Source organism: Rhincodon typus, chromosome 26 (genome assembly GCF_021869965.1).
Source record: "Rhincodon typus isolate 14 chromosome 26, sRhiTyp1.1, whole genome shotgun sequence".
In the NCBI taxonomy this organism is placed as follows: Eukaryota; Metazoa; Chordata; class Chondrichthyes; order Orectolobiformes; family Rhincodontidae; genus Rhincodon; species Rhincodon typus.
In genome coordinates, this window is record NC_063357.1 from 23,834,942 (window position 1) to 23,860,974 (window position 26,033).

Here is a 26,033-nt window from a genome sequence, read left to right on the forward strand (position 1 = left end):
GCTTTTTTTTAAACTAAGTGACAGTGTTTGTAACAGTTGGAAGTCTCAGCCGTTCTCTCCTGAATTCAGTTTGAATATGAAACCCAAGCATTTCATTCTAAAGCTAAGAGGTAAAGTAAATGTTCTGAATAATACTGTTGCAAACCATTAAAGATATTGAAATGAAAGTTCAGAAAATCTGATCAGAAGTATGTTCCTTCCCTCACATCTGTAAGGATTCTGAGCTTGAGGGGTTTTGTATAAGTCAACAGCACAAAGCAAGCCATAATTGGAAATTTCACTCATAACAGCCATGAGGGTTGCTGATGTGTGAAATGAAGATGTCATGCTGGTGACAGGTGGATTTTGTTTTGAAGTTAATAATGGAAATTTTTGCAGTCTTTGCACCATACCCCATGTGATGACTGCTCTGAGCTTGTTCAACCTTTAACTATTTGTGGAAGGCTTACATTCCTTAGCACTGACAGCTGTCAACATATCATAATGCCACCAGGAAATAATTGACAGACCCCCACACTTCTGTTGAACAGGAAGAAGGAGAGGTCGAACAGAATTTGACTTTAGCACCAGGCCACGAAGGAAAATGCAATTGTGACATTATGTCACATTAAATGCTAGATCTAGCCCTTTTTTCCATATTCTAATACAGGTCATCTATGACACCAACCTGCAAGCACTCTTAAAAACTGGTGTGCACTGCTATAGGTACCTGAGTGATGTGGGCTATGGTGAGATATGTAGCAGAATCGGGTGTGAAGTCCAGCAAGGAACAACCTGACGCCAAGATCACCTTGCTCCATGCTTTTCACAAGGAACATGGTAAGATTCTTGCCAGGTGGGGCGAGTTGTCAGTTAACAGCAATTAATGTTTATAAGCTCCTTGTTGATGAACCTGACTCCCCTCATTAATATTCTGCTTCCAATCTTACTAAACTTGCCCAAAAAATTAGCCATTGGGAGAACCTGACATGGCATCCAGAGCATATGCCTAGTGGATTCAGCTTGCCACTTCCTCTGAATGAACTCTTCATGTTGCCTATGACCAAACAATAGTCCACGATCCATCGACAATAGCTGCAACTGCATGTTCCTCAGTCAGCGTGACTTGTCGGGGTTCATAGAATGCAGCTGCGATAATTTCTTTGAACAATATGTAATGGAACCTATGAGGGAGCAAGCTATCCTAGATCTAGTCCTGTGTAATGAGGCAGGAATAATTAATGATCTCACAGTTAGGGATCCTGTCGGAAGGAGCGATCACAGTATGGTCGAATTTAAAATACAGATGGAGCGTGAGAAGGTTAAATCCAGTACCTATGTCCTGTGCTTAAACAAAGGGGACTATGAAGGAATGAGGAAGGAGTTAGCTAAAGTAGAATGGGAGCAAAAACTTTATGGTGGGTCAATTGAGAAACAGTGGAGGACTTCCAAAACAATTTTTCACAGTGCTCAGCAGAAGTATATTCCAGTGATAAGGAAGAACTGTAGGAAAAGAGAGAGCCAGCCGTGGATGTCTAAGGAAATAAAGGAAAGTATCAGATTAAAAAAAAACGCATACAAAAAAGCAAAGAGTAGTGGGCAACTAGTAGACTGGGAAATCTTTAAAGGCCAACAGAAAGCCACAAAAAAAGTTATAAAGAAAAGTAAGATAGATTATGAGAGTAAACTAGCTCAGAATATAAAAACAGGCAGCAAAAGTTTCTACAAATATGTAAATTGTAAAAGAGTGGCGAAGGTAAACATTGGTCCTTTTAGAGGATGAGAAGGCCAATTTAATAACTGGGAATGAGGAAATAGCCGAGACATTAAACAGTTATTTCGTGTCGGTCTTCACAGTGGAAGACACAAATAACATGCCGAAAACTAATGGCAAGAAGGTTATAGCTGGTGAGGACCTAGAAACTATCATTATCACTAAGGAGGCAGTGCTGGGCAAGCTAATGGGGCTAAAGGTAGACAAGTCTCCTGGCCCTGATGAATTGCATCCCAGGGTACTAAAAGAGGTGATGAGGGAAATAGCAAATGCACTAGTAATTATTTACCAAAATTCACTGGACTCTGGGGTGGTTCCCGCAGATTGGAAAACATCCAATGTGACGCCACTGTTTAAAAAAGGAAGTAGACAAAAAGCAGGTAACTATAGGCCAGTTAGCTTAACTTCGGTAGTGGGGAAAATGCTTGAATCTATCATTGAGGAAGAAATAGCAAGACATTTGGATATAAATTGTCCCATTGGGAACACCCAGCATGGGTTCATGAAGGGTAGGTCATGTTTAACTAATTTGGTGGAATTCTTTGAGGACATTACTTGCATGGTGGACAATGGGGAACCTGTGGATGTGGTGTATCTGGATTTCCAGAAGGCATTTGACAAGGTGCCACACCAAAGGCTGCTACATAAGATAAAGTTGCACGGTGTTACAGGTAATGTATTGGCATGGATAGAGGATTGTTTGACCAGTAGAAAGCAAAGAGGTGGGCGTAAATGGGTGTTTTTCTGGTTGGCGGTCAGTGACTAGTGGTGTGCCTCGGGAATCAGTGTTGGGACCTCAATTGTTAACAATTTACATAGATGGTTAAGTGTGGTGTGTCAAAATTTGCAGATGACACTAAAATGAGTGGTAGAGCAAAGTGTGCAGAAGAAACTGAAAGTCTGCAGAGGGATATAGATAGTCTAAGTGAGTGGGCAAAGGTCTGGCAGATGGAGTACACTGTTGATAAGTGTGAGGTCATCCATTTTGGTAGGAATAACAGCAAAATGGACTATGTTTTATATGGTAAAAAATTGCAGCACGTGGCTGTGCAAAGGGACTTGGGTGCCCTTGTGCATGAATCGCTAAAAGTAGGATTGCAGGTGCAGCAGGTAATTAAAAAGGCAAATGGAATTTTGTCTGCCATTGCTCAAGGGATGGAGTTTAAAAACAGGGAGGCTATGCTGCAACTGTATAGGGTCCTGGTGAGGCCACACCTGGAGTACTGTGTGCAGTTTTGGTCTCCTTACTTGAGAAGAGATATACTTGCACTTGAGGGGGTGCAGAGGAGATTCACTGGGTTGATTCCAGCGTTGAGAGGGTTGGATTATGAGGAGAGACGGAGTAGACTGGGATTATACTCATTGGGATTCAGAAGAGTGAGGGGAGATCTTATAGAAACATATAAGATTATGAAGGGAATAGATAAAGTGGAGGCAGGGAGGTTGTTTCCGCTAGCAGGTGAAACTATGATTAGAGAGCATCGCCTCAAAATAAAGGGAGCAGATGTAGGACTGAGGTCAGGAGGAACTTCTTCACCCAAAGGGTTGTGAATCTGTGGAATTCCCTGCCCAGTGAAGCGGTTGAAGCTACCTCACTGAATGTTTTTAAGGCAAGGCTAGATAAGTTTTTGAACAGTAAAGGAATTAAGGGTTATGGTGAGTGGGCGGGTAAGTAGAGCTGAGTCTCAAAAATATCAGCCATGATCTTATTAAATGGCGGGGCAGGCTCGAGGGGCCAGATGGCCTACTCCTGCTCCTAGTTCTTATGTTCTTATGTAAATAAAGAGCAGCCTCCCATTCCGGTCCTGGCTTCAGGTGGCCAGTCAGGGTGGCTTTACATGGGGTGGGGGGCCAGGGTTGTGGAGAGGGGGGTGGTAGTGGGAGGGAATGAAGCAAGGTGATCTCCCTCTGCGCTTCAGCGAGTGGGTCATGGTCAGCCCTATATCTCCATAAGGCCCAGACCAGGAGGAAGGTTTGTTGCAGTATTGGACATGAGCAACCACCTGTCAGAGATCTGGGCAGGTCTTGGCCAGTGCTGGCTGGTCAGGTCATTCGAGAGGGTGGACCACAGTCGTCTGGTCAGGTCCATCCACTGAGAATAAGGGAGAGGTAGAAGTGGTTTGGGTTGGAGTAGGGCCTGGCAGGTTCAGGCTGAAGCTGGCAGTGACTGCTTGCTGTTGCCTTCCATTGTGAAGCAAATGGAAAGTGCACACTGGAGAAGGAAATGGCCACCAGTTCACTTGAGATATGGAGGGTAGGTGAGTTGATGTGTGAGGGAGGGGGCTGCAGCAGCCACCAGACATTGGGTTTTCACAGGGGAAGACACTGGCCAGAGAACTATAGACTAATGGTGAGACAGGTATGCAGTGTGCCTACTGCCTGGTCATCCTGTAGCATTGACCCTCTCTGTCTCTTGTACCTTCCTAACACAGCAACTGCCTGGGAACCCATTGAGAACTACTCTCCTGCACAAACAGCCACCTGAACAGAAGGGAATGTGAAACAAGGGGTGCCTAAGATGTCAGAATGACCCAATGCCATGTATGCACCTTCGTCCCCTTGCCCCGACATGATGTATTAGGCACTTGTCCGAACCTTTGCACCTCATTAGTAATGATGAAGAGGGTGCAGAGAGTGCAGCAAAGTGTCTGGACCTTACATAGAGTCATGAGCAACCATGTGAGTGGTGAAAAATAAAGGTTTATAATGCATTTGTGAAATATGTACAGAATGGTGCCACTTGTGCCACTGATGTGCCCTCGCTACATTTTCTTCTTCTTCTTCCTCCTGTTGCATCTTAATGAGCTTCCCAGTTCCACAGATTGCTGAGGGAGCCTGTTTGGTTGTGGAGCCAGCTGGCCTATAGGTTTGGATGACTCTTCTCCTGTGAACCATTCCATCCACCAGAACCTTCAGATCCCTATTGGCAAACAGGGTGCCAATTTCCTCTTCCCAGCCATCTATCCTCTCACTCTCCTGAACCAAACAGGGCAGATTCCAGACACCAGCAGGTCAACCTCAAGCTTTCAAAGATGGCATGGATGGAAGCGATGCTGGTTTTCAGGCAGATGACTGCTGAGTGGTAAGTTCTTCTGGGAATAGTATGTGGCCAGATGAGGTGGAAACTGGATGTGTTGCATGCCATAGGGGTGTATGCACAGCCCAGACCACCACGGAAGCCAATCTCCCATACATGGACTCCATTTACACCCCTCGTTGGTGCAGAGATGCTGCCAACATCATTTAAGGTCCATCTCACCCCAGTAGTGCTCTCCTTTAACCTCTTCCATCAGGCAGAAAATACAGAAGCTTAAACACACACACCAACAGCTTCAAGAACAACTTCTTCCCTACCGCTATTAGACTGATGAAATGAACTCTCTAACTTCAAATAATGTTGACTGTGTTAATGTTGATCTTGCCTTGTGCACATCTTGTGTAATGTAACCTGCCTCACTTTTTGTCCAAGTTTTTTTCACCCAATGATGCATATGTCCTTGCTTACTATTATCTGCCTGTACTGCTTGCAAACAATGTACTTAGGTTCACGTGACAATAAATCAAATCAATCAATCAAATGTGGTCAGTTTATGAAGATACGGTAAGAAAGCTCATTCGGCCTTGCAGCAGACATCCCACCAACAAACATGCCGACCTATAGCCGAGAAACCATAAGATTCAGTCCCTGGACCTCACTGATGATGATTTCAAGCTGATAGTTGTTTTAAATGGTCAATCATTAGGTCTTGACCAGTTTTCAATAGGGCTGATGGAAATTAATGAAGTGAGAAAATTTGTGATCACTGGTTTATCTGCGTCTACCCAATGCACCAACTCCAACATGCTTCTCTTCTCCACTGGGGAAGACTTGGAATCTACAGCAACAGACACAAAGCAAAATGGTCTATGCCACTTTTGCGGATAGTTGCATATGAAGAAGTTAGGAATTTAGCCCTGTACCAAGTGTTGGATGATACCCCTATGAATTAAATTGGCTTACAAATTCAATGCATGTAAATTCATGAGGTAGCCTTTCTCATTTCTTTACATACTGGCATATCTATGAACCTTTGAAGTCTCCATAAATCATTCCAAAAACACGGTTTAACTTAAATGCTGAGCACAAACATCAACTGTCCAGTGTGAGTGGTCGCCATTTTGAAGCATGAAAAATTATGATGCTGATCATTTGTATTGATATAATGTGGTTTCTTCAATAAATCAATTGTATAAAAATTCCTTTGATCACAACGGAAGTGTTACAAAACCTGTTCAACTAATTTTCTTTGGCATCTAACACTAAAAGTTCACTGAATTCATTCTGAGCAACATTGGCAATTGCAATATTTCAGAATCATCCCTCCACAACAAAGCAGTTTCTTCTGTAATCACTGAATTGAATATTCCACATTTGTTTTTGAATGCTTTAGTGACAGTTTGTGCACAAATGGCATCTCATGAATTGACTACAAAACCACTCAAAATATCAAATGGTGCATCACATACATGTGCACTCTTTGAGATGATTTTATCACTGTCAACCATCCATGTTTTCATTTGGTGCAAGTGTAATCCTTGACTGGTTTGTTGGGGGACCTATCCATAAGTTGAACTATGGACATTAATCCCCTTGATATAACTGCAATTTGGGTGTTATTTATTCTTCATATGATCTCATTGGTTAAAAAGAAAGTCCTATGAAAGCAATTGGTTCACCTATTCCACATAATCAATCCATAATATCACTTCTTCCTCTTTTAACCAACTGTTGCCACCCACAGGATATAATACTTCTGCAGGATCTTGATTTTGTGCATGGTGTTATAATTGAAAATTACCATAGACTTTCATTTTGTTCCATCAGCCTTCTTTTAATGGACTCTTCTCATGTTCTGTGTGTTTCATTGGAAATTGGCAATGATGCTATTGAGGTATTTTGGTTGCCTATGAACATTCTTGGTCTTCTCCTGCTACAAAGGACATTTTTGTTTCATAAAGCGTCTACTCCAACCAGCTTAAATAAAAGCAAAATTATGAGGTGCCGGAGATATGAAACAGTGTTATTGGATTCAAAACATAAACTCTGTTTCTGTTCACAGATCCTGCCAGATCTGTTGAGTTTCTGCTGCACTTTCTGTTTTTATTGTACCAACTAACTGTTGCTTTGAAATCTTTCCTGAATTTGTTATTTGACTTGATTTAATTCAGCGGTGTATACACTTTGCATGACGATGAAAACGTTCTCACAATTTTTGAGCACTCATTCTGATGCATGCTTCTCAAGATTAAGTCAGTTCTCCCCATTCTCATGCACATTAGGTCCCAGGTATCTTCTTCAGGATCAATTCCTTCTTCATTCTTCCTTCTTAATTTTTCACTCATTCTGGATTCCCATGCTGCAGCTTTGTTAGTTGATGAGTAAGTATATGTTACAACTCTTTATTTGAAACCAACTTCATACTTTATGGAATAAAAAACAAAAGAACTGCGGATGCTGTAAATCAGGAACAAAAACAAAGTTGCTGGAAAAATACAGTTCTGAGGAAGGGTCACCAGACCCGAAACGTTAACTCTGTTTTCTCCTCCACAGATGCTGCCAGACCTGCTGAGCTTTTCCAGCAACTTTGTTTTTGTTCATACTTTATGCATTTTGTTGAAGTACTTATTTCTCTTTTTGGTTCCCCACCTGGGTTCTGCTCTGTGTCTCTTAAACTTTCACACTTTTTGACAATTCATCCTATATTGACTGCTCTGCCCTGTGTCCACGTTTAAAGTAAGTTAAACGATTAGTTTAAATGGCAAAAAAAATTAAGGCTGACTGCTGATGCAAATATAACATGTTGTGGCTGGAAAGGAAATGGGATGGCATGTCAACTTATTTATTGAGCATATGCAAAAACACCATTTTTGGGACTGGAAAAATGGAGTCAACTTACTTGCACAATCTGTGGTAAATTACTAGATATACTAATCAGTCAACATTCATGACTTGAGTCAGTTCTCACAAACATCAGTGAATAATGTTTTACTCTCTCTTCATTATTGTGTGGTGAAATCGTTCAGGCAGTGTTTCTTGAACGAAACCATGTCTTCACAATATGTTCTGTTGCTAGAATGAATTCTGTAACCAATTGAAATGCTTCTTATTGTGTGTCAAAGCTGCTTAATTAGCCTTGAAATATATAGAGCAGGCATATAGTTGCCCTCTGGCATCAGAGTAACGATTGATTAGTGTTGTTGTTCAAGGATCTTTAGCCTACAATAATTTACTTGATTGAGGAGTCTCAGCACATAATGTGGAAGAAATTGCCCCTGCAGTTCTAATTGGAACTTTATTATTTTACGTAATGTGGAAGCCAGAAGGATAGGTGGCTGGCCAGCTCTTTAGTGGGAGTAGAATTAAGAGTCTGTGAAGTTGGGGTCATGGGACAGATGTGTTTGGAGAGGAGGGATGCTGAAATTAGAAAGAGAGTAGCAAAAGATGCCAATTCAGAGCTCAGGCAATGAGGAGCCTTGAAGTATTAACGACTTGGTACGGAAGGGAGGAATGCAGAAGAGGCAATTTAACAAATGGTTGTTATCTTAGTTAAAAGGAAGATGTTAAATGACCAATGGAGAAACATAGAATACAGATGCAGGAATAGGCCATTCGGCCCTTTGTGCCTGCTGTGCCATTCAGTATGATTGTGGCTGATCATCCATTTCAGGACCACATTTGCACTATCTCCCCATATCTCTTGATTCCTTTAGTCATAACAATATCTAGTGTGTTATGGATACAGTTGGTAATGGAGGAAGGGAGCCTGGCAGCTTCTCTGCAATAATGGGAGTGTTTTCGGCAGTGGAGGCAAGGGTAAAATCATGCTAGATCTAGCAATGAGCGACAAATTCAGGTACGTGCCCACATACACTTAAATCTGTGTCCCTTGGATTTGTGTGAACAAAGTTGTGGAGTGTCAAAACTAAGGAAAATGACCAGAGTGTAAGTGAAGAAGGATGTTACTAGCAAAAGGGCATTAGTTAGAGGAGAATGAATAATTTACCAGTTCAGCTGCATGCAGAAATATCATGGCAGTTTGAAAGCTAATAAATAAATCAAATCAGTGGGTACAGAGTAGTGGTTGGAGCTAGCCTTTTCCGTGGTTGAGTCTTTTGACGTAGAGGACACAAGTGAAGGTAGGCTCATAGATGGTAATGCGTATGCTTCGGAAATTGAAAATGACAAAAGAGGTTAAGGGAGTAGAGGAGGACAGAGAGCAATTTCAAACTGTGTTGAGATGGAGATTGAAACCAACAAGGATATGTAGTTCAGCACAGAAGCTAAGAAAGGAAAGAAGAGAGGATTTTTTTTAAGGCGGAAGTCACAGCAGAATTTATAGATGGTAGAGATTTGAGAACGTGTCAGGTGAAGTGGTACATGGTAAGGAGAAGGACAGAAGAATTGAAGTAGAGATGAAGATGTTTTGATATTGAGGCTAGTACCACTGCCACAGTAGGTTATTTGGACAAGGCAGATTATAGAAAGTACAGCCAAGTGAGAAGGTAATAAGGTATTGTAATCTTCAATAACGTACAAGTTATTGCCAGTGTGAACCAAGATTCCATCAAAGCCTTTGTTATTAAAAGTGTGCACAATACAGTCAAGGATTAACCTTCGTGTAATTAGATTTATTGGTCAAGGAGATGACTGCCAGTTGGTGGCTACAGTAGAAGATGAATCTCAGTGGACATTTGAAAACCGAAGTACTCAGTTTCTGAAATTTCTTCTTTTTGTAGAAAGTCTGTGTAAAATGTGGAATTGAAACACTTGGGAGCCAGCGGAGACCCATTTGGCTTTGCAAAATATGCAGTGAGAGAAGAGAGGTAGGTAAAATAACTTATGGAATATTGTCTTCAGGGATTGTCTACAATCATGTTTCTCTGTGGCACGGCTGGGACAAGAGACCTACTGAGCATCTTACTTGCTGGCAACTGTTGGAGGTGGGACTTCCTGCCCAAAAAGGGAAGAAAGTCAACTTGAAGCCAATTAAGTCCCGAAGGCCATTAAATGGCTGCAGGTCAAGCTAGCCAAGCATAGATGGGCACACCACTCACTTTGATGTCTAGTGGTTGGGAATGATAGCCCAATCTATATTCCATCCAAGACTAATTTAGCATGTCGTCAATAATAGCATGTATGTGTAATAATAAATTCAAATTCATATAACTCTTCAAAAATGTAAGATATATCAACAAGAATCTTTAGGAACTTATTGTGCAGCAGAAATACACACTGCTAAAAATACAGAGAGTTTTGCCTTACTCTTGGCTTCAATATTGTGGTTTCTATTCTAAGATTAAGTATGCACTGCAACTGAATGACTGCAAACTGTTTGATTCTCTTGTCTCAATGACAAAGGTTGAATTGCAAAACCGAAGTGCAGTGGTAATCAGTGACATGTTTGCCATTTCCAGTTCACACTTGGCATACCAAATTAATTCTAATGTGCAAAATGAATGCTTTTGTCAGATTTTGAACTGTCATAAACATTCTTCAGTCATTTCTGTGATCAGTGTGAATCTCAGTGATTTTTGTTTTTGTCAGAACAAATAATTTTTTTGCCAATGAAACTGCCCTGTTGCTAGGTTACTATAAGGAACTTATGAAGGTCTGAACATGAGCTACATTAGTTGATGCATTTATGGTTTGAGTTAGCAAGAATGTAATTTGGCGTAAATCTTAATATATGTGGAAGCATTTTACAGTAATTCTAGGTGAATAAAACAATTGAATGAAAGAGGCACTGATTTTTTTTTGATGGCTGGCATTTTACCAGCCCTTTGGAGACAGGCTACAGGATGAGGGTGGGGTTAGGGTTACGAGAAGTTTGCGTAGTTACAGCAGAAGATATCTGGAGCGAAGTCCAACATGTTTCTTTCCCTGGGAATATTTGTAGAAGCAGGAATAGCAGTGTTTTGACAAATTGCTAAACTAATTAACCAATGAACTGCCATTTTAGAATTCTGCTGGCATTTTCCAGTTGTTAGAATGACCCCGCAATCCCATGAGTCACTTGAGAAGTCTTTCAGATTTATCGAGGGAAATTTTATGCTGCTAACTGTGTGGCAGCTGTCCTTTCTGGGGCTTGATTGCTATCATTTAATATAGTTTGGAGGAATGCCTAAGACTTAAGAGAATAGGTGATAAATATATTAATTAAGGGTTAATTGGGTGTGAATTGATTGTATAAATATATAGTTAGTAATCATTGGGGGCGGTGAGTGTTTTGGATTGTGGTTCACTGAAATAATCCTCTCACTAAAAATGTGGGTTTGGAATCTATTTAGATAGTTATCTTCTAATGTATTCTATTAGTAGCAGAGGATGATTAAGTCAAAATGCAAAGTTTCAGGGTATGTTTTCTGAAAACAAGCCTCATTATTGGTAGAACGATAAAATGTCAATGTGGATCTTGGTTACTTTTTTACCAAAGAACAAACAAGGTGAAACCTTAGCATGTTTGTTACCACACAGAAGAAAGAAGTAAAGTTTTTTTTTCTTCAGAATTGAAGCCTGATGATTTAGTACAGATGAAGCTGTTGTCACTTATTGTTAAATTTATCAAAAAGATGATTTATGACCGCATATGATGTGTGGTCAGATTTTGGAAAATTTAGAAAGACTGAGGATAGTACCATGCAAGAGTTCATAATGAAATCCAGTAGATTGTAGAAATTCTACTTGGAAATTTCCAAATCTGTCTTGGCGTTTTAGTTATTGGACTGGACCAAAGTTTCAAGTGTGGACAGATTTCTAGATTCAATGGCGGTTAAATTTGCAGACTACCATGAAAGCATTCCTTTTCAGCAGCATTTGTAGCACAAAGGGTGATGTGACAGAAAATGGAGGACACTGAATTGGCATTCCATCTAGATGCGGGTCACAGCTGACAATATAGAAGGAGAACTGTGATAGAAATCGGGACAGAAATGCCATTGAGAAATTTGAAAAGCAAAAGGATTTGTGATTTACAATAAGAAAATGAATTGTAGAAATGTCCAGGGTGTGGTCATTCATGTTCTGGGTGCAATTCCAAGTACCATTATGCCACAAACTGTCCCAAATACTATAATACTATGTCCCATATACTATGTTTGAAACTAAATACAAATTAGAAAATTTGAAGGGAGAAGGTGGAGGTACAGTTGAAAGAGAGGGCATCGTATTGATTACAAGAAGCTTCAGCCCAGTGATGAATGTGTAAGGGGTAGGGTGTCAGATGGGTAGGGTACCAGTTGAATGGGGTGTCAGGGTGCAAGTTGGCAAGGGGTAAGTGATGCACTGGTTTGAGTGTGATGTGGAGGTGGTGGTTTTGGACTGGAGTGGACAAAGTCAGAAGTCACATGACACTAGGTTATAGTCCAACAGGGTTATTTGAAATCACAAGCTTTCGGAGATGTGCTCCCTTGGATTATAACCTGGTGTCGTGTGACTTCTGGTTTGCGTAGGTTGGGCTGTGCGGGAGAAGTTGGGTCTGGAAGGATGGTGAGGAGTGTGGGTATTGCTTCCAAGGGTGGCTACAGGAATGTGGGTCTGGGTTGTGGGTTGGGGGAAGTGGGAATAATTGGGTCTAGTGGAAATGAGATTTCCATACAGAATAAGCACATGATGTGACATTTGTAAAAGAGTTACTTTTTGTTTTAACTGGGGAACCATGAACTTTTATAAGAGGAGCAAGTCATTTAGTCAGTTACGTTGACTGTTTGTTGAACATTCAAAATGAATAGTATTATGTTGCTGTCTTTCTGAGCTTTAAATTTTATGTAACTTCACCTTTAAAGGATGCAATCCCCAACAAATCCTGTGGTAAAGCATTCCATACTGCAACAACTGTCTGTGAAAAGAATCTTAAAGTTATGGTTCGACATGATTGACTCACCAGCTGGAGAAAATGAATTCTCTTTTCATCCATCAAAATCATTCGTAATTTTAGACAGCCCTGTTATAATTTCTGTTGCATCCTCTGCTTCATTGTAATGAGCTTTAGCATTTAAGTTGATTTCCACAGTTATCTCTGACAATAAATTCCTATGATAGAATTACGACTGTCAACTTTTGAAGAAGTCGTACAAAATACTTTCCTCTATCAAAATGTTATCCTCTGTAGTTAGACTTAATTATTCATCCCTGAGTAGCCCATACGTTTCACTAACAGATTTTTAACTTTTTCGATACTTGCAATAGATGGTTACTATTTCCTTGTATTTGATCGGCTGGTTTTTTAATTCATTTTTCATTTTAGTCCAGCTAATCTTTTCAAATTCATTCTCACATTCGTATTTCTATTGATAATCTTTAATTTATATCTAAACATTTTTGTTTGCCTCAATTTTTAGATTTAGTTTTGGCTTAATTTCCTTTGTGTCCATTTTTTTTGCACAATACATCTCAGGTTTGGACATTTCCTATTGCTGATCTGTGGACTGGTTAACTTTTCTGGCCATTTATTTTGGGCCAGGATGTCTTTAAAATTTTGCAGTACAATGTACTGTTCTGTTTTTACATTGAATCCATCTAAACTGTGGCACTACATAATTTTTGTTATCTATTCTTCCATCAGTTATTAATCTTACTTTATTTCCCAGATCAAAATTAAACTACATTTTCTTTCCTATTTGGTACTGGATGGATCGTTTAAAAAGTATTAAGTACTATGACCACACAAATGACCTTCATTCCAGGTCTGTCTTGGAATGATTAAAATCATTCAGTTTGATTGTTTTGTTAGTTGTTCATATGTCCGAATTATGCAGACACCTTCACCCAGATTTCACATCCACTTTTTAGTGCCCTATATTTCACATAAGGAATCACAGCATCTCCCTTGCTAAAAAGGACAGAGGTGTATCCTTTGTCCTTTACATTTTTTTCTTTCTTGGAGTCTGTCCAATATATTCGCCTTTCCATCTTGTATTTTAAAAATAAACCTTTAAATCCCTGCACTAAGCAATCAGTTCAGATGCCCCTCAGATTCAGGTCTCTTAAGTGACATTCAAAAGGAAAATGCAGCATAAAGCCCATCAAAGCAGTAACCTTTTAACTGCTATTGCTACAATGAAATTCAACAGCTGAAGACTCTTATCCTATTAAAAGCCACAACTTCCAATTTCTGTATTGTTATGTTTTATGCCATTTATCAGAAAATCTCTAGTTCAAATGCAGTGGGATCATTCTGATGAGACGGTTCAGATGAGCTATAAAAATTACTGACATGCAATGCTGCATGTTCACCACAGGAATAGAATACACTGTTCCATAGCCCATGTATTAATGTTGTGTGATGATCTTGATGTAATATATATACATTATAACCATGAATTGCAGCATGAGCGTCTGCATTGTCGGAGTAATCATGAAATTGGTACATCATTAAAATACACAGTTCACCTCACTCAGTAATGTATAGCTTTTCCAGGAGTTTTGACAGGGAGGCATGAAAGAGTGAATATTGGAAATTGTAGCATGGTTATAGTACAAGAGGTGACCATTTGATGGGCCTATGCTGGTACTTTGCAAGAGTAACTTAGCTCGTCCCAGGAAAACAAACAGGCCATATATGAGCAATTTTGTTTTAAGGTACAACCTTTAAATGCACTGTTCAGAGCAACAAGTCAGCCACAGATGACATACAGAAGTTCGAAACATTATTGAACAAAAAAACCAAAAGAACTGCAGATGCCGGAAATTTGAAGCAAAAACAGAAATTTCTGGAAAATCTCAGCATCTGTGGAGAGAAATCGGAATTGGTGTTTCAGATTCAGTGACCATTCTTCAGAACCCTTCATCTGTTCTGAAAAAAGGTCACTAGATCCAAAATGTTAACTCTGATTTCTCTCCACAGATGCTGCCAGACCTGCTGAGATTTTCCAGCCATTTCTGTATTTGTTTTAGAAACATTATTCGTTCTATTCCCCACCCTAACTACTCATGCACAAAGAAGTAGTTTTTCTCATATTACCTTTTTGCCAAGCACTGTAAATCTGTGTTCTTCAATTCTCCACCGTTCTGCCAATGTGAGCCGTGTTCCACTATTCACTCTGTTGACATCTCATGATTTTGGATACTTCTATCAGACTTCCCCTCAACTTTCCCCACTCTAAAAAAGACTACCTCAAATTCTCCATGCTATTTATGTACTTAAATGCCTTGATTCCTTGAACTGTTCCAATAAATATTTTGTGCACCCTAATATTAGCCACAAAGCAACAATTAACCTTTTTAAGAGACATGAGTTTGAATTGAAGAACAGGATTTCATGTTTTGGGGCTTTTATGTAACAAATAAACAGAAAACCAACATAGACTAAACAATACTTATTGGCCAACTAATACTCCAAACTGAAGAAAAGGTGCTTTTGCATTAACTGATGCAACCAAAATATGACTTATGAAATGTTGTTGTATGATACCACCATAATGATCAGCAGATATGTCATCTTACTGATCAAGTCTCAAGCTCCTCTGATCTTTCTAGCAGCCTCATTGGAGGCTGACGTGCCAAGTAGAATTTTCTAGTGCCTTTTAAAAATCATTGCACTCGCCCTAATATTCTAGAATTAACTTTCACCAGTGTTGACTACAACAGTACTTGCTGGTTCCTTAAATCTTCAAAGGCTTTGCCCTCTTCACTTCAAACGATGATCCTGCTGTCACCAGCATCCTACCTTGCTCACCACAAAATGCAGACTTTTTACCTTGCTCTGCACAGCAGTAGCAGCTGCTTCTCCACAGAGCAATAAATTCTTTCTCTCTCTCTACGCCTTTCTGCGAAAAGCAACTGTTCCTTTTTTTTATGGCAATGTGAAAATTGTCACCTCATTTTCAATTGAATTCTGTTTTGATTTTTTTTCCAATGACACCCAGATTATGTAAGCCTTTCTCCAGGTAGAGACTTAATATCCCCATCCCTCCCTCCAAAATATTCTGTTTCTCTTTATCTTAAAAGACCTATTTCAAAAGATAATCATCTTGTAAAGTCCAACTTTGGTAAGAACCTTCATTAAAGCAATCACATCCTTGCTAAATGCACTACCCAGCATTGCTGAAAAAAACTATAGCCAAAACAGTGGTTTAAGAACAATCATCAGGACATCCTTGCTTTTGTACTTTATGCTTCTATATAGAATTTTTAATATGTGCTTTTTAAGCACATTCTCAAGCTGCATGGTCCCTCCACTCTTTTTGTACCGTTTAGTTTATATCGCCTCACCTCCGCCTTCCTTCCAAAATACAGCATTTGGCTGTTTCTGCTTTAAAATTTCATCTGTGATATTTCCACTTATTCTACAGGCTTGCTTCGGTCCTCCAGAAGCCTATTCCTAACCTTGACAAAGTAATGTTCCACTATTTGGATGCCCCGAGTTTATAATTTGCTAATTCAAGCAATACTTATTGTGTGCTTTTTCTCATTCATTCTAATTCCAGTCTTGGTTCATCCGTGGTTTTCCAGGAGGAAACATGTGGGACTTCGTATACTATCTGTAGGCAGTTGGCCGTTTTTGTCGTTTGTGAAAATTACCAACTACGACTCTCCAAGAGGACATCTGTCTGATCAGTGGGCCTTTATTGTAGTTCTACGTTTTGCACTGTGCTGAAGTTTTGAGATTGTACCTGGTACGGCCAAGCATAAGTCATTTAATATATTATCAAGAAAAGCAATAGTCTTACTAACGTCCACTGGAAATACCACTGCACACCCACTCCATTGTGAAAAAGACTGTTCACCTGTATTCTTGATTTCCTCCATGCATCCAACTTTGTATTCCATTTTATTTGTTGGGTTTCAAATTTGCTGATAAGCCCTTTAAGCAGCATATGATTAAATGCCTTTTGGAATATACAACACATCAACTACTTTGGGTTCCATTCTGTTACCTCATCAAAAAAAAAGCCTCATGTTCTGCCCAGTTCAATGATTTCCAATTGATTACAGTCTGGAGTTTTCAATAGCAGACAAGGAAAGCGTAGAACCAGTAACTGCAACTTCTGGATTTTCACTTACCTGCAAATTGGCTTCAAAGGAGTAATAACAGAGAATAATAATCATATTGCTATTATTGCTCCCTCATAATTAAGAACCTGGAGGATACAGAAGTCTGTTCTATTTCCTTGGAAGAATTTACGGCTATTGTTATGATAGTGGTAAAAATGGATAATCAATTTTCAACTTCAGTCAGCTGATTTATAATGCCAGGGACCTTTCAGAGTCTAAAATGTTTTTTAAAAAGGAAACACACTGATTTAAGATGTCCATGGTGATTATCTGACCAATAATTCATAAAACCATCAACAAAAAAGATCCAGTGCTGCTGAAATTATTATCTTCAAAATGACTAGAACCACTCATTCAGATCTGTATTTTTTGTTTGATTTACATCTTTCAGGATGATTCACATTTTAGGTTGAAAAACCTGCTGGCTGATTATCCAGCTGGGAAAAACAAACAATGAAGCCATACATAGGAATACAAAACGGAATTGTATTTCAGAAAAAGAAACAGAAGCTTTTGGGCAGAGCAGAGAGAAGAATGACAGATTTGCAACAGCATAACCAGAGCTTTGATCTCTCCCTGTTCCTCAGTCTCTTAAAAGAACAGCACTAGATGATAAAGTAACTCAAAGAAACATCCATTCACTAAGCACTCAAAGTTATCTATGAATTTTGATGCTGTTTAGGATACAAGCTTAAACTTAACACTTGAAAGTCTCTTTAAAAACTTATTAAACTGCATATTCTTGATCTTCCCCTTTCTAAACTTTATACTTGTGTTTGTATATGTTTGATGTTGTGTTTAAATATTTTTCTTGGGGTGAATAAGTAATAAAATGCCTCTTCCTTTCACTCAAGGAAATCTTGTAATTAGCTCCTTAATTTTGACCTTGTGACCTACGTTTTAATTGATGCATGCTAAAATTAAAGATGTTTATTGTGGCCAACTGGACATGAGTTAAAAAGGGGGGAGCCGATTCACCCACCTTACCTAGTTGTAACCAGCAATTTGTTCTCTACCAGCACTTGAGTTGCTACTCACGTACATGTTGACTCACGTAATGAGAGAAAGAAACGAGGAGCATGTTGTTGTTAGGAGGACATAACTACATCATAGGTTGTAAATCTCTTCTCAATGACAAGGTTCAAACAGTGTCTGTGTAGCTTGAACTAAGATGAAATAAGTGTTTTGATGGATTAGAAATATGATTAGTAATTGGCATTCTTTCATCTGCAAGAGATGATGGAAAGCAGTCTCAGACTTGGGTGAGGTAGATGAGATCAACTGCAGTTCTTAGGAAAACTGAACAAACTGATTCTGGATAGGCAAAGTCTATTGCAAGTGACACTTGAACATGTCCATTGCTGGTGGTGCAGGATGATCTGTGCTGAGGTCTTGTTTGCAGGACTGCTGTCCATTTTAGAGTTTCTGAAATCACATGTTGTGATGGTGAATTCTTGACTATTGCCAATGTATTTGCAATAAATTTCAAATAGAGTTTCCCACTTGTTGTAATGGATCTTCAGGTGCATTCCTGTCTCTTTTGACATTATCCTTGAATTGGACTTGTAGAGTCATACAGCACGGAAACAAATCTTTCAGTCCAACTCGTCCACACCAACTATGATCTCAAACTAAACTAGTCCCACTTGCCTGCTTTTGGCCCATGTCTCTCCAAACCTTTCCTATTCATGTACTTATTCAAATGTCTTTTAAATGTTGTAACTGTATCTGCATCCACAACTTCTTCTGGCCTTCACTCCATACATGAACCATTCTCTTCATTTTAAAAAAAAGTTGCCCCTCATGTCCTTTCTCTTCTCACCTTAAAAATACACCTCCTAGTTTTGAACTCCCCCACCCTAGGGAAAAGACCCTTGCTATTCACCTTATCTATGCTTCTTATGATTTTATAAACCTCTATAAGGTCATCCCTCAACTTCCTACACACCAGTGGAAAAATTCCCAGCCTATTTTTATAACTTAAACCCTCCATTCTCGTCAACATCCTGGTAAATCTTTTCTGAACCCTCTCCAATTTAATAATATCCTTCCTATAGCAGGGTTACCAGAACTGCACACAGTACTCCAGAAGAGGCTTCACCATTGTCCTGTACAGCCTCAACATGATGTCCCACCTCCTATACTCAAAACGACTGAGCAATGAAGGCAAGTGTGTTAAACCACCCTGTTTACATGTGACAGACTTCAAAGAATTATGTACCTGAACCCCTAGGTGTCTCTCTTCTACAACACTACCCAGGACCCTACCGTTAATTATATAAGTCCTGCCCTTGTTTGTTTTACCAAAATGCAACACCTCGCATTTATCCAAATTAAACTCCATTTGTCACTCCTCAGCCCATTGACCCAATTGATCGAGGTCTGTTTGTAATTTTAGATAACCTTATTCACTGTCCACTATACCACCAATTTTGGTGTCATCCACAAACTTACTAACGACGCCTCCTATATTCTCATCTAAATCGCTTATATAAGTGACAAGCAAAAGAGTTTTGGGTGCTTTGCTGGTCTGTTGGTATGGGCTACCTCTCTGTATAACTTATGCTTGGCGATTCAGCCTTCTTCCTTCAGATGCAAACACACAGAGAAGGTTGGAGAATCTCAGCAGGTCAGGGAGCACCTGTGGAGAGAGAAGCAGTTAACCTTTCGAGTCCAATATGACTCTTCATCAGAACTCTTCTGAGGACTGTTCTAAAGAAGGGTCATACTGGACTTGAAACGTTCATTCTGTTTCTCTCTTTACAGATGCTACCAAATCTGCTGGGATTCTCTGGTATTCTTTGTGTTTATTTCAGATTTCCAGCATCCAGAGTATTTTGCCTTTGTTCCTTCTGGTGTATACACCCAAGACAACAAAATCTTATGTGCGTGATTAGTGCTAGCATGCTTTGCACGTTTGCCCCATGAAGAACTGCTTTATTGACTTGCAATGTATGCGAAGGATGCATCATAAAATTTTGGTGTTGGAAATTATTCAGCCTTTATTTTTGTTTGGTGTTTTTTTGCTGTGGTTAGCAATATGATGAGGCTACAGGCCTTTTAGTTAAGCTCTGTGATCCTATGGGTCAATTTGTTTTTCCATATCCATTTTGTCACTCAACCAGAATTGGAGTGGCAGTTATTGCAGTGCATGTGCTGAGCTCTTTGTCAAGAGATGGGTTATCTGTCATTACAGAATTGAGGCAGCAAAATTTCCTAGCTGCTCCCAGTAACACATTACCTCAGAGCAAGATTCCGCCCGTCGAACCTGCTCCACATTTAAAACAATCAGGGCTGATCTCCTCTCGGCCTCAACTCCACTTTCTTGCCCACTCCCCATAACACTTTAACCCATTACCAATTAAACAATCTTTCCCTTCCTTAAATTTATTCATTGTGCCAGCAACCATCATGTTCAGGGATGGTCAGTGCCCCAGAATCCTGATGCTTTCAGAGAAATAATTTCTCCATATCTCTGTTTTAACTCTGCCAGCCCTTATCCTAAAACTATGACCCCCTCTTTCTAGATTTCTCATAAGGGAAAACATCCTATCTATGTCCATTTTGTCAATCCCTTTTATCATTTTATATGCCTCAATTAGATCGCTCGTCCTTCCAAACTCTAGAGAATGTAGGCCTATACTGCTCAATTTCTCTTCATTAGATGAGCTTTTCATCTCTGGAATTAATCTCATAAACATACTCTGAACTGCCTCCAATGTAATTACATCCTTTCTCAAACAAGAGGACCAAACTATATGTAGTACTTCAGAGGTCTTCTCACCAATGCCTTGTACAATTGCAACAAAACTTCACTGCTTTTATACTCCTTACGTTATTGAGTCTGATCATAGAAGGAGCAACAGCTGCAGCCCCCATAACTACAGTTCTGCTGACACTGATAATGATGAATTCTTCTGATTTTACATGTATATGTCCAAATACTCCATGTATCAATACAAATACACAAAGACTTGTTACTAAGTTTCTGTATCACCTAATGAAGGAGTTAGACTGAAAAAGGAGCTTTCAAACATCAAGACGTAGTTCATAAAACAATCTCAAGACGTGCCCTTGGGGAAACAAGAATATTTTTAGCCCTAGAGTTTGAGATTTGTAAACATCCACGTTTGATTTATAATAAACGTAAATTCTATTCTACCTTCCAACCTCAATGCATTGTTTCCTGTTGTGTAGTTTGACTAATTCAAAAGCATCATCAAAATTGGAACAAGTTGTTAATTGCTATTTTAAATTGGTAAAAACATTTATGTTGTTGCGATCTGTTTGCAACAAAGGGGTAATTTTCTGACTTTAGAAATTTGACGTGCTTAGTTTTCAAGCATGAGTTCCCAGCAGCAAGAGTCTTTACCAACTTAAATATTGCAACACCACCCCCCACCCTATCTCACCCTACTGCATAATGTTACTCGGCCTAGTAAATAAAATTCTCACCCTTAAGTTGATCAATTGTAAATTCAAGCTTGAACCTGTGACTTGAACACAGAAGTTACTCTGACAGTTCACTGCAAAACAGCAGAAGATTACATTATTAGAAGTGAGTTATTTCAGATGCAATCTTAAATCTTGCAAGTTGAGATAGATGTAAAAATCCAATATAATAATTGTCTGATAGAGGTTTATAAAATTACTTGAATATCTGAACTCTGAAGTATCAGTATATGGGTTTTCTGTGAATTGTGAATTTAAAACAGCATTTTTCAAGGAAGTATGAGAGTTAAACTAAATGAGTAGATAAGCTACTTGGTGAGATAGTTGTGAAAATTTCACAAAGTTGAGGTCAAGGGCCACAAACAGGTTCAGTTCAAAAGAAGAAAAGATCCATGCCAGTTTATTTTTGACAGTCTTCAGGCCATCCGAGCTAGAAAGAAGTCTGAAGCTGTATTAGCAGTCCTGTAAAAGCTTGAGCTTTCTTCAGAATTCAGTAAGAAAACTCAGTGAGTTAGCTTGAGTCTATAGCAGAGATGGATAGAATCACCTCTGGAGAATGTGTAGAAAGTCACTGAAAGGGAATGCTTGCAGCCTTGTCAGTGAGTAAGAAATTTTAAAGTGATACTTCCCTGGGGCTGTGGCTGTAAATGATGATATTGCTGGAAATAAAGGTTATATTCTTCCTTTTTCTGTTTATGACAAATTTGGAAAGATCTCATCATATACAGCTTTTTTTCTGTTGTGTGATAAACATATGTTCTTTTGTGAAAAGTACATTGATAGCCTTGTGTGAACATGTTCAGTGACTAAGCACCATAGTGACCAAATAGCAGAAATAAAACTAATGCTCTATCAAGTCAGGTTTCATTCTGGAATCTGACTTGTCTTAATTGCCATCAGCTGGGATCATAACTAAAGAAGCACAACAAAACCAAAAAAAAACCTCCTTTACAACATATGTGGCTAAAACACTGACTACACTTCAGAAGAAACACACTCTGTGCTTCCTTTTAACAATACTTTGAAAGTGTTCATGTGGTCATTGAGCAAACAAGTTTAATATATTGTGATTCTTTGGTACAATCTGAAGTCGATTAGTTTTCATCAAAGTAAACAATTATCGCTAATATTCAGGATCCTAAGATTTCGGAGGCTATCTTTACTTATCAGCAGACTTTCTTCAACTTCTTGGTTATTTTTAAGAGTCACTGTTCAGAGACTTTGTTTGAGGTATTGAGAGGTTGAGACCGAAAGTGGCATTCTTAGCTGGAATCCTGTTTTATTGATCCTAATTAGAAGTTAAAGTAAAGTTGCTATTTTCCCAGAGGACCAAAAGGCTGTTCTCTTAGTAGAGAGAGATGCCTGGTGGTCACCACTCCTCAGGGGAGGGGCAAGGTTGAGAAGAAGAGATCTTCATGGTAATCTCAGCTGCTGTGGAAATTTAACCTGTGGTTGGCTGTTGGCATCAGTTTGATGTGAAGGTGCCAGTGTTGGATTGGGGTGGACAAAGTCAGAAATCACATTACACCAGGTTATAGTCTTGAAAACACAAGCTTTCGGAACCTTGGAATCCCTGAATTCTTTTCAAGTCAAGTCCTGAGAGAAGTAAAGGTTTTGTCAGTGTTAAAAAAGAGGTGACATTTTAGGTCAGACAATGCATGTTAGGTGTGAGATCTTGTTTAGAATCTGTTTGATTTTATTTCTAAAGTAGGAATTTATAAAACGCCATATTGACTGTCTATAAATTGTGTGCTTTTCGACACACTTTTTCTCACTCTCTCTGTTTGTGTGCGTGTCTCTCTCTCTCTCTCACTCTCTGTTTTTGTGTGTCTCACTCTCTCACTCTCTCTCACACTCTCTCACTCTCTCTCTAACTCTCTGTTTTTGTGTGTCTGTGTCTCTCTCTCACTCACACACACACACACAAATCTATGGGGTGAATTTGTATTTGAAAATATATTTTATTTTGTTCAAAAAGCACACAATTTATAGACAGTCAGTCAATATGGCATTTTATGAATTCCTACTTTAGAAATAAAACCAGTTTGACTCCAAACTAAAAGACAAACCTATTCTGAACAAGGTCTCACACCTAACATACATTGCTGACCTAAAATGTCTTTTCACTGATAAAACCTTTAGTTCTGTTAGGACTGTGACTTGAAAGGAATTCGGGGATTTACATATATGTATTAATCGATTTAAAACCTTCTAATTGATTAAAGATTTAACAGCATCTTAAGGTTGTTTAATACATCCTCAAAAATGGTGTAAACCTTTGATCTTTTACTTAAAAGTTCTGTGTCTGATAGTACCTCTCTCGCTAACACCTGAAGAAGGACTGAAGCTCTGAAAGCTTGTGTTTTCAAATAAACATTTTGGACTCTAACCTGGTGTCAGGTGATTTCTGACTTTGGCATCAGTCTGTGTCGCAGACCAGCCATCCTATCCAGCCAACTGAGCTAAGCAACCAACAAATTATTATTAATTTTGAACATATTATTTCTAATTATTTAATATTAAATATTATTTAATATCTAACCACTCCAGGTTTGGGTTTCGAATTGTGATGTTCTAAATAAACATCCTAGCCTCTGGTGGATATGTTACTATTGAACCACTTGATGGCAGCATTGGTGTACTTATGTCGGTTACCTTGTCGATGAGAAAATTGCATTTGAATTTTTTCACTGAGATCACATAGGTCACATTATATGATAATTTTCTTTTCTCCATGTTTCATACTATGTTGTATACAAAACAGAATAGCTAAGATATCAAATAAATGGTGATAAGGTGTTTTTGCATATTAACAAAATTAATTATAGTGAAGAATTCTGCCATGATAATTGGGTGATAAGCATGCAGGATAATATGATTAGTATGTTGCCAATTGTTGTAACAATTACTCTTTTCATGTGGTGGGAAATGTTGATGTTCTGGGCTTCTGCAGAATGATGTGGAATAAAATTGAATTAAAACTATTACCTTTACACGATCACTGTCGGACTATGTTAAGATAGATGACATCAGTTTGTTGCCATTACTGTTACCTTTTGCTGATCATGTGAAGCCAATAAACTTCTTTCTGCACTGGGCATTAAAGATTTGGCACCCATTGCCCATAGAGCATTCTTCCACACATTCCTGGCCACTCTGCTGACAGGTTTCTTGCCAAACGCTTCTAACTATTCCATTCTCTTTGTGTTCATATTCATTCTGAAGGCTATTTAAGTTCTTAGAAGTATTTTTCTTTTTTCTTACTTGTTCCTGTTATGATCATATTTTTATCTCTCTCCATGCTGATTTTGCTTTGAGAAATTGGTCTACAGCTGCAGCCTCTGAGAAATGACTTTCTCCTTCTCCACATATTTAGCACAGCCCACAAAAATGTTTCAGAATTTTCTTTCAGAAATCATGCCTTTTCCAGCCCAGCAAAACGGAGATGAGTTGTTCCTCTGATTTCTGGTAGAGTCAGTGTCATGACTGCCCAATGGCTGAACTCTGCTGCAGGCCTTTTGAATAAAGGACCAAGGATCTTGTAATAATAGATTCTATTTTTGCTATTTAATCTTGTAGCATAAAGGAATTTCTTTAGGATTAGTTATAGATTTCTTGATAACTTATAAAACCATACGTGCTCTTTTATCATTTACTACACAGATAGTTATTTAACTACATCAAATATGGGTATTTCCATGGGTTTATGAGTCTAGTTCAATTTCTGAATGAGAAAGCAAGAATGAGGAGGAAAATAAAATTGTAAATTGAATTACCTAAAATGAATTTTCAGTGGCTACATTGGGTTTCTGAAGGAGACTGTATCCTCTTACTGTCATATTTATAGGTCACTTCCAGCACAAGGATAACCAGCAAGCATGGTAAGTGATCATAAGGTTTCCTAAACAGACGGTCCTCCATTTAACACCCCAGTGGCCTCAAATGGTGCTACACTCCTTCACTACAACACTGGATACTGGAATGTCAGTTTAGCTAATAAGGTCATGTTTCAAGTGAGGATTTCACGCCCTTCCAACTGAGAGGTGAGAATGCTGCCACTGAATCATGGCTGGCATTTAAACTGCAGTAAATTAGAGGATACAAATTTGCACAGATAGTGATTTCGATAATGTTCTTCATTCTGCTTGATCTTCCACTGGCTGACGTACTTCGTAAAACCTTAGATTCAGAGCCATCAGTTGCTCACATAAACAAGCTGAGCATCATACCTTTGGGAGTAGCACACACTGCCTGTAACTTACTTGTGTCATAGCAGGATCTGAAATGTAAAAACAAAACCCTTTTGTGCCTTGAGCCAGATTTGTGTCCTTTGCACATGCATTTCAGACTACCTACAGGGAGATTGATGAAGCAGGACTGCATTTGAATTGTTGAACTGCATTGTCATGTTGTGAGGCCCATGTACAGAGCAAACGTTTGAGGATTCACTTAGTTCATTGAATGTAACTTTTCCTCATCTGCTGATGCAATGTACGATCTTGCTATGCTAGCCAGATTAGTAGGCCATCTGACTTGATTTATACAAAAGATCTGCTAACTTTGTTTCTAATTCTTTTTATCTTGCTGCCTTCATTAAGACTGTCAAAGCTTTTGTTTTCATAAAGCTGACTGCCCTTATAGTTGTTTCAGAGATAGTAGAAACTGCAGATGCTGGAGAATCTGCGATAACAAGGTGTAGAGCTGGATGAACACAGCAGGCCAAGCTAGGTCAAGAAGGGTCTAGGCCCGAAACGTCAGCCTTCCTGCTCCTCTGATGCTGCTTGGCCTGCTGTGTTC

The 26,033-nt window shown here is 39.0% G+C and overlaps 1 protein-coding gene across 7 annotated transcripts in view; it reads left to right on the plus strand.

Annotated features, from left to right (window-relative positions):
- The window catches only part of LOC109936781 (rab effector Noc2), a 251,067-nt gene that overhangs the window by 184,922 nt on the left and 40,112 nt on the right, over positions 1 to 26,033 (plus strand). For 6 of the 7 annotated variants that reach the window (XM_048612714.1, XM_048612711.1, XM_048612716.1 and 3 more), the window contains one exon: positions 9,530 to 9,616. The exons of the other annotated variant lie outside the window; for it this stretch is intronic. In XM_048612714.1, coding sequence (XP_048468671.1) covers positions 9,530 to 9,616 — 87 coding nt within the window. The remainder of the gene's footprint in view (positions 1 to 9,529; positions 9,617 to 26,033) is intronic. 7 annotated transcript variants of the gene reach the window in all.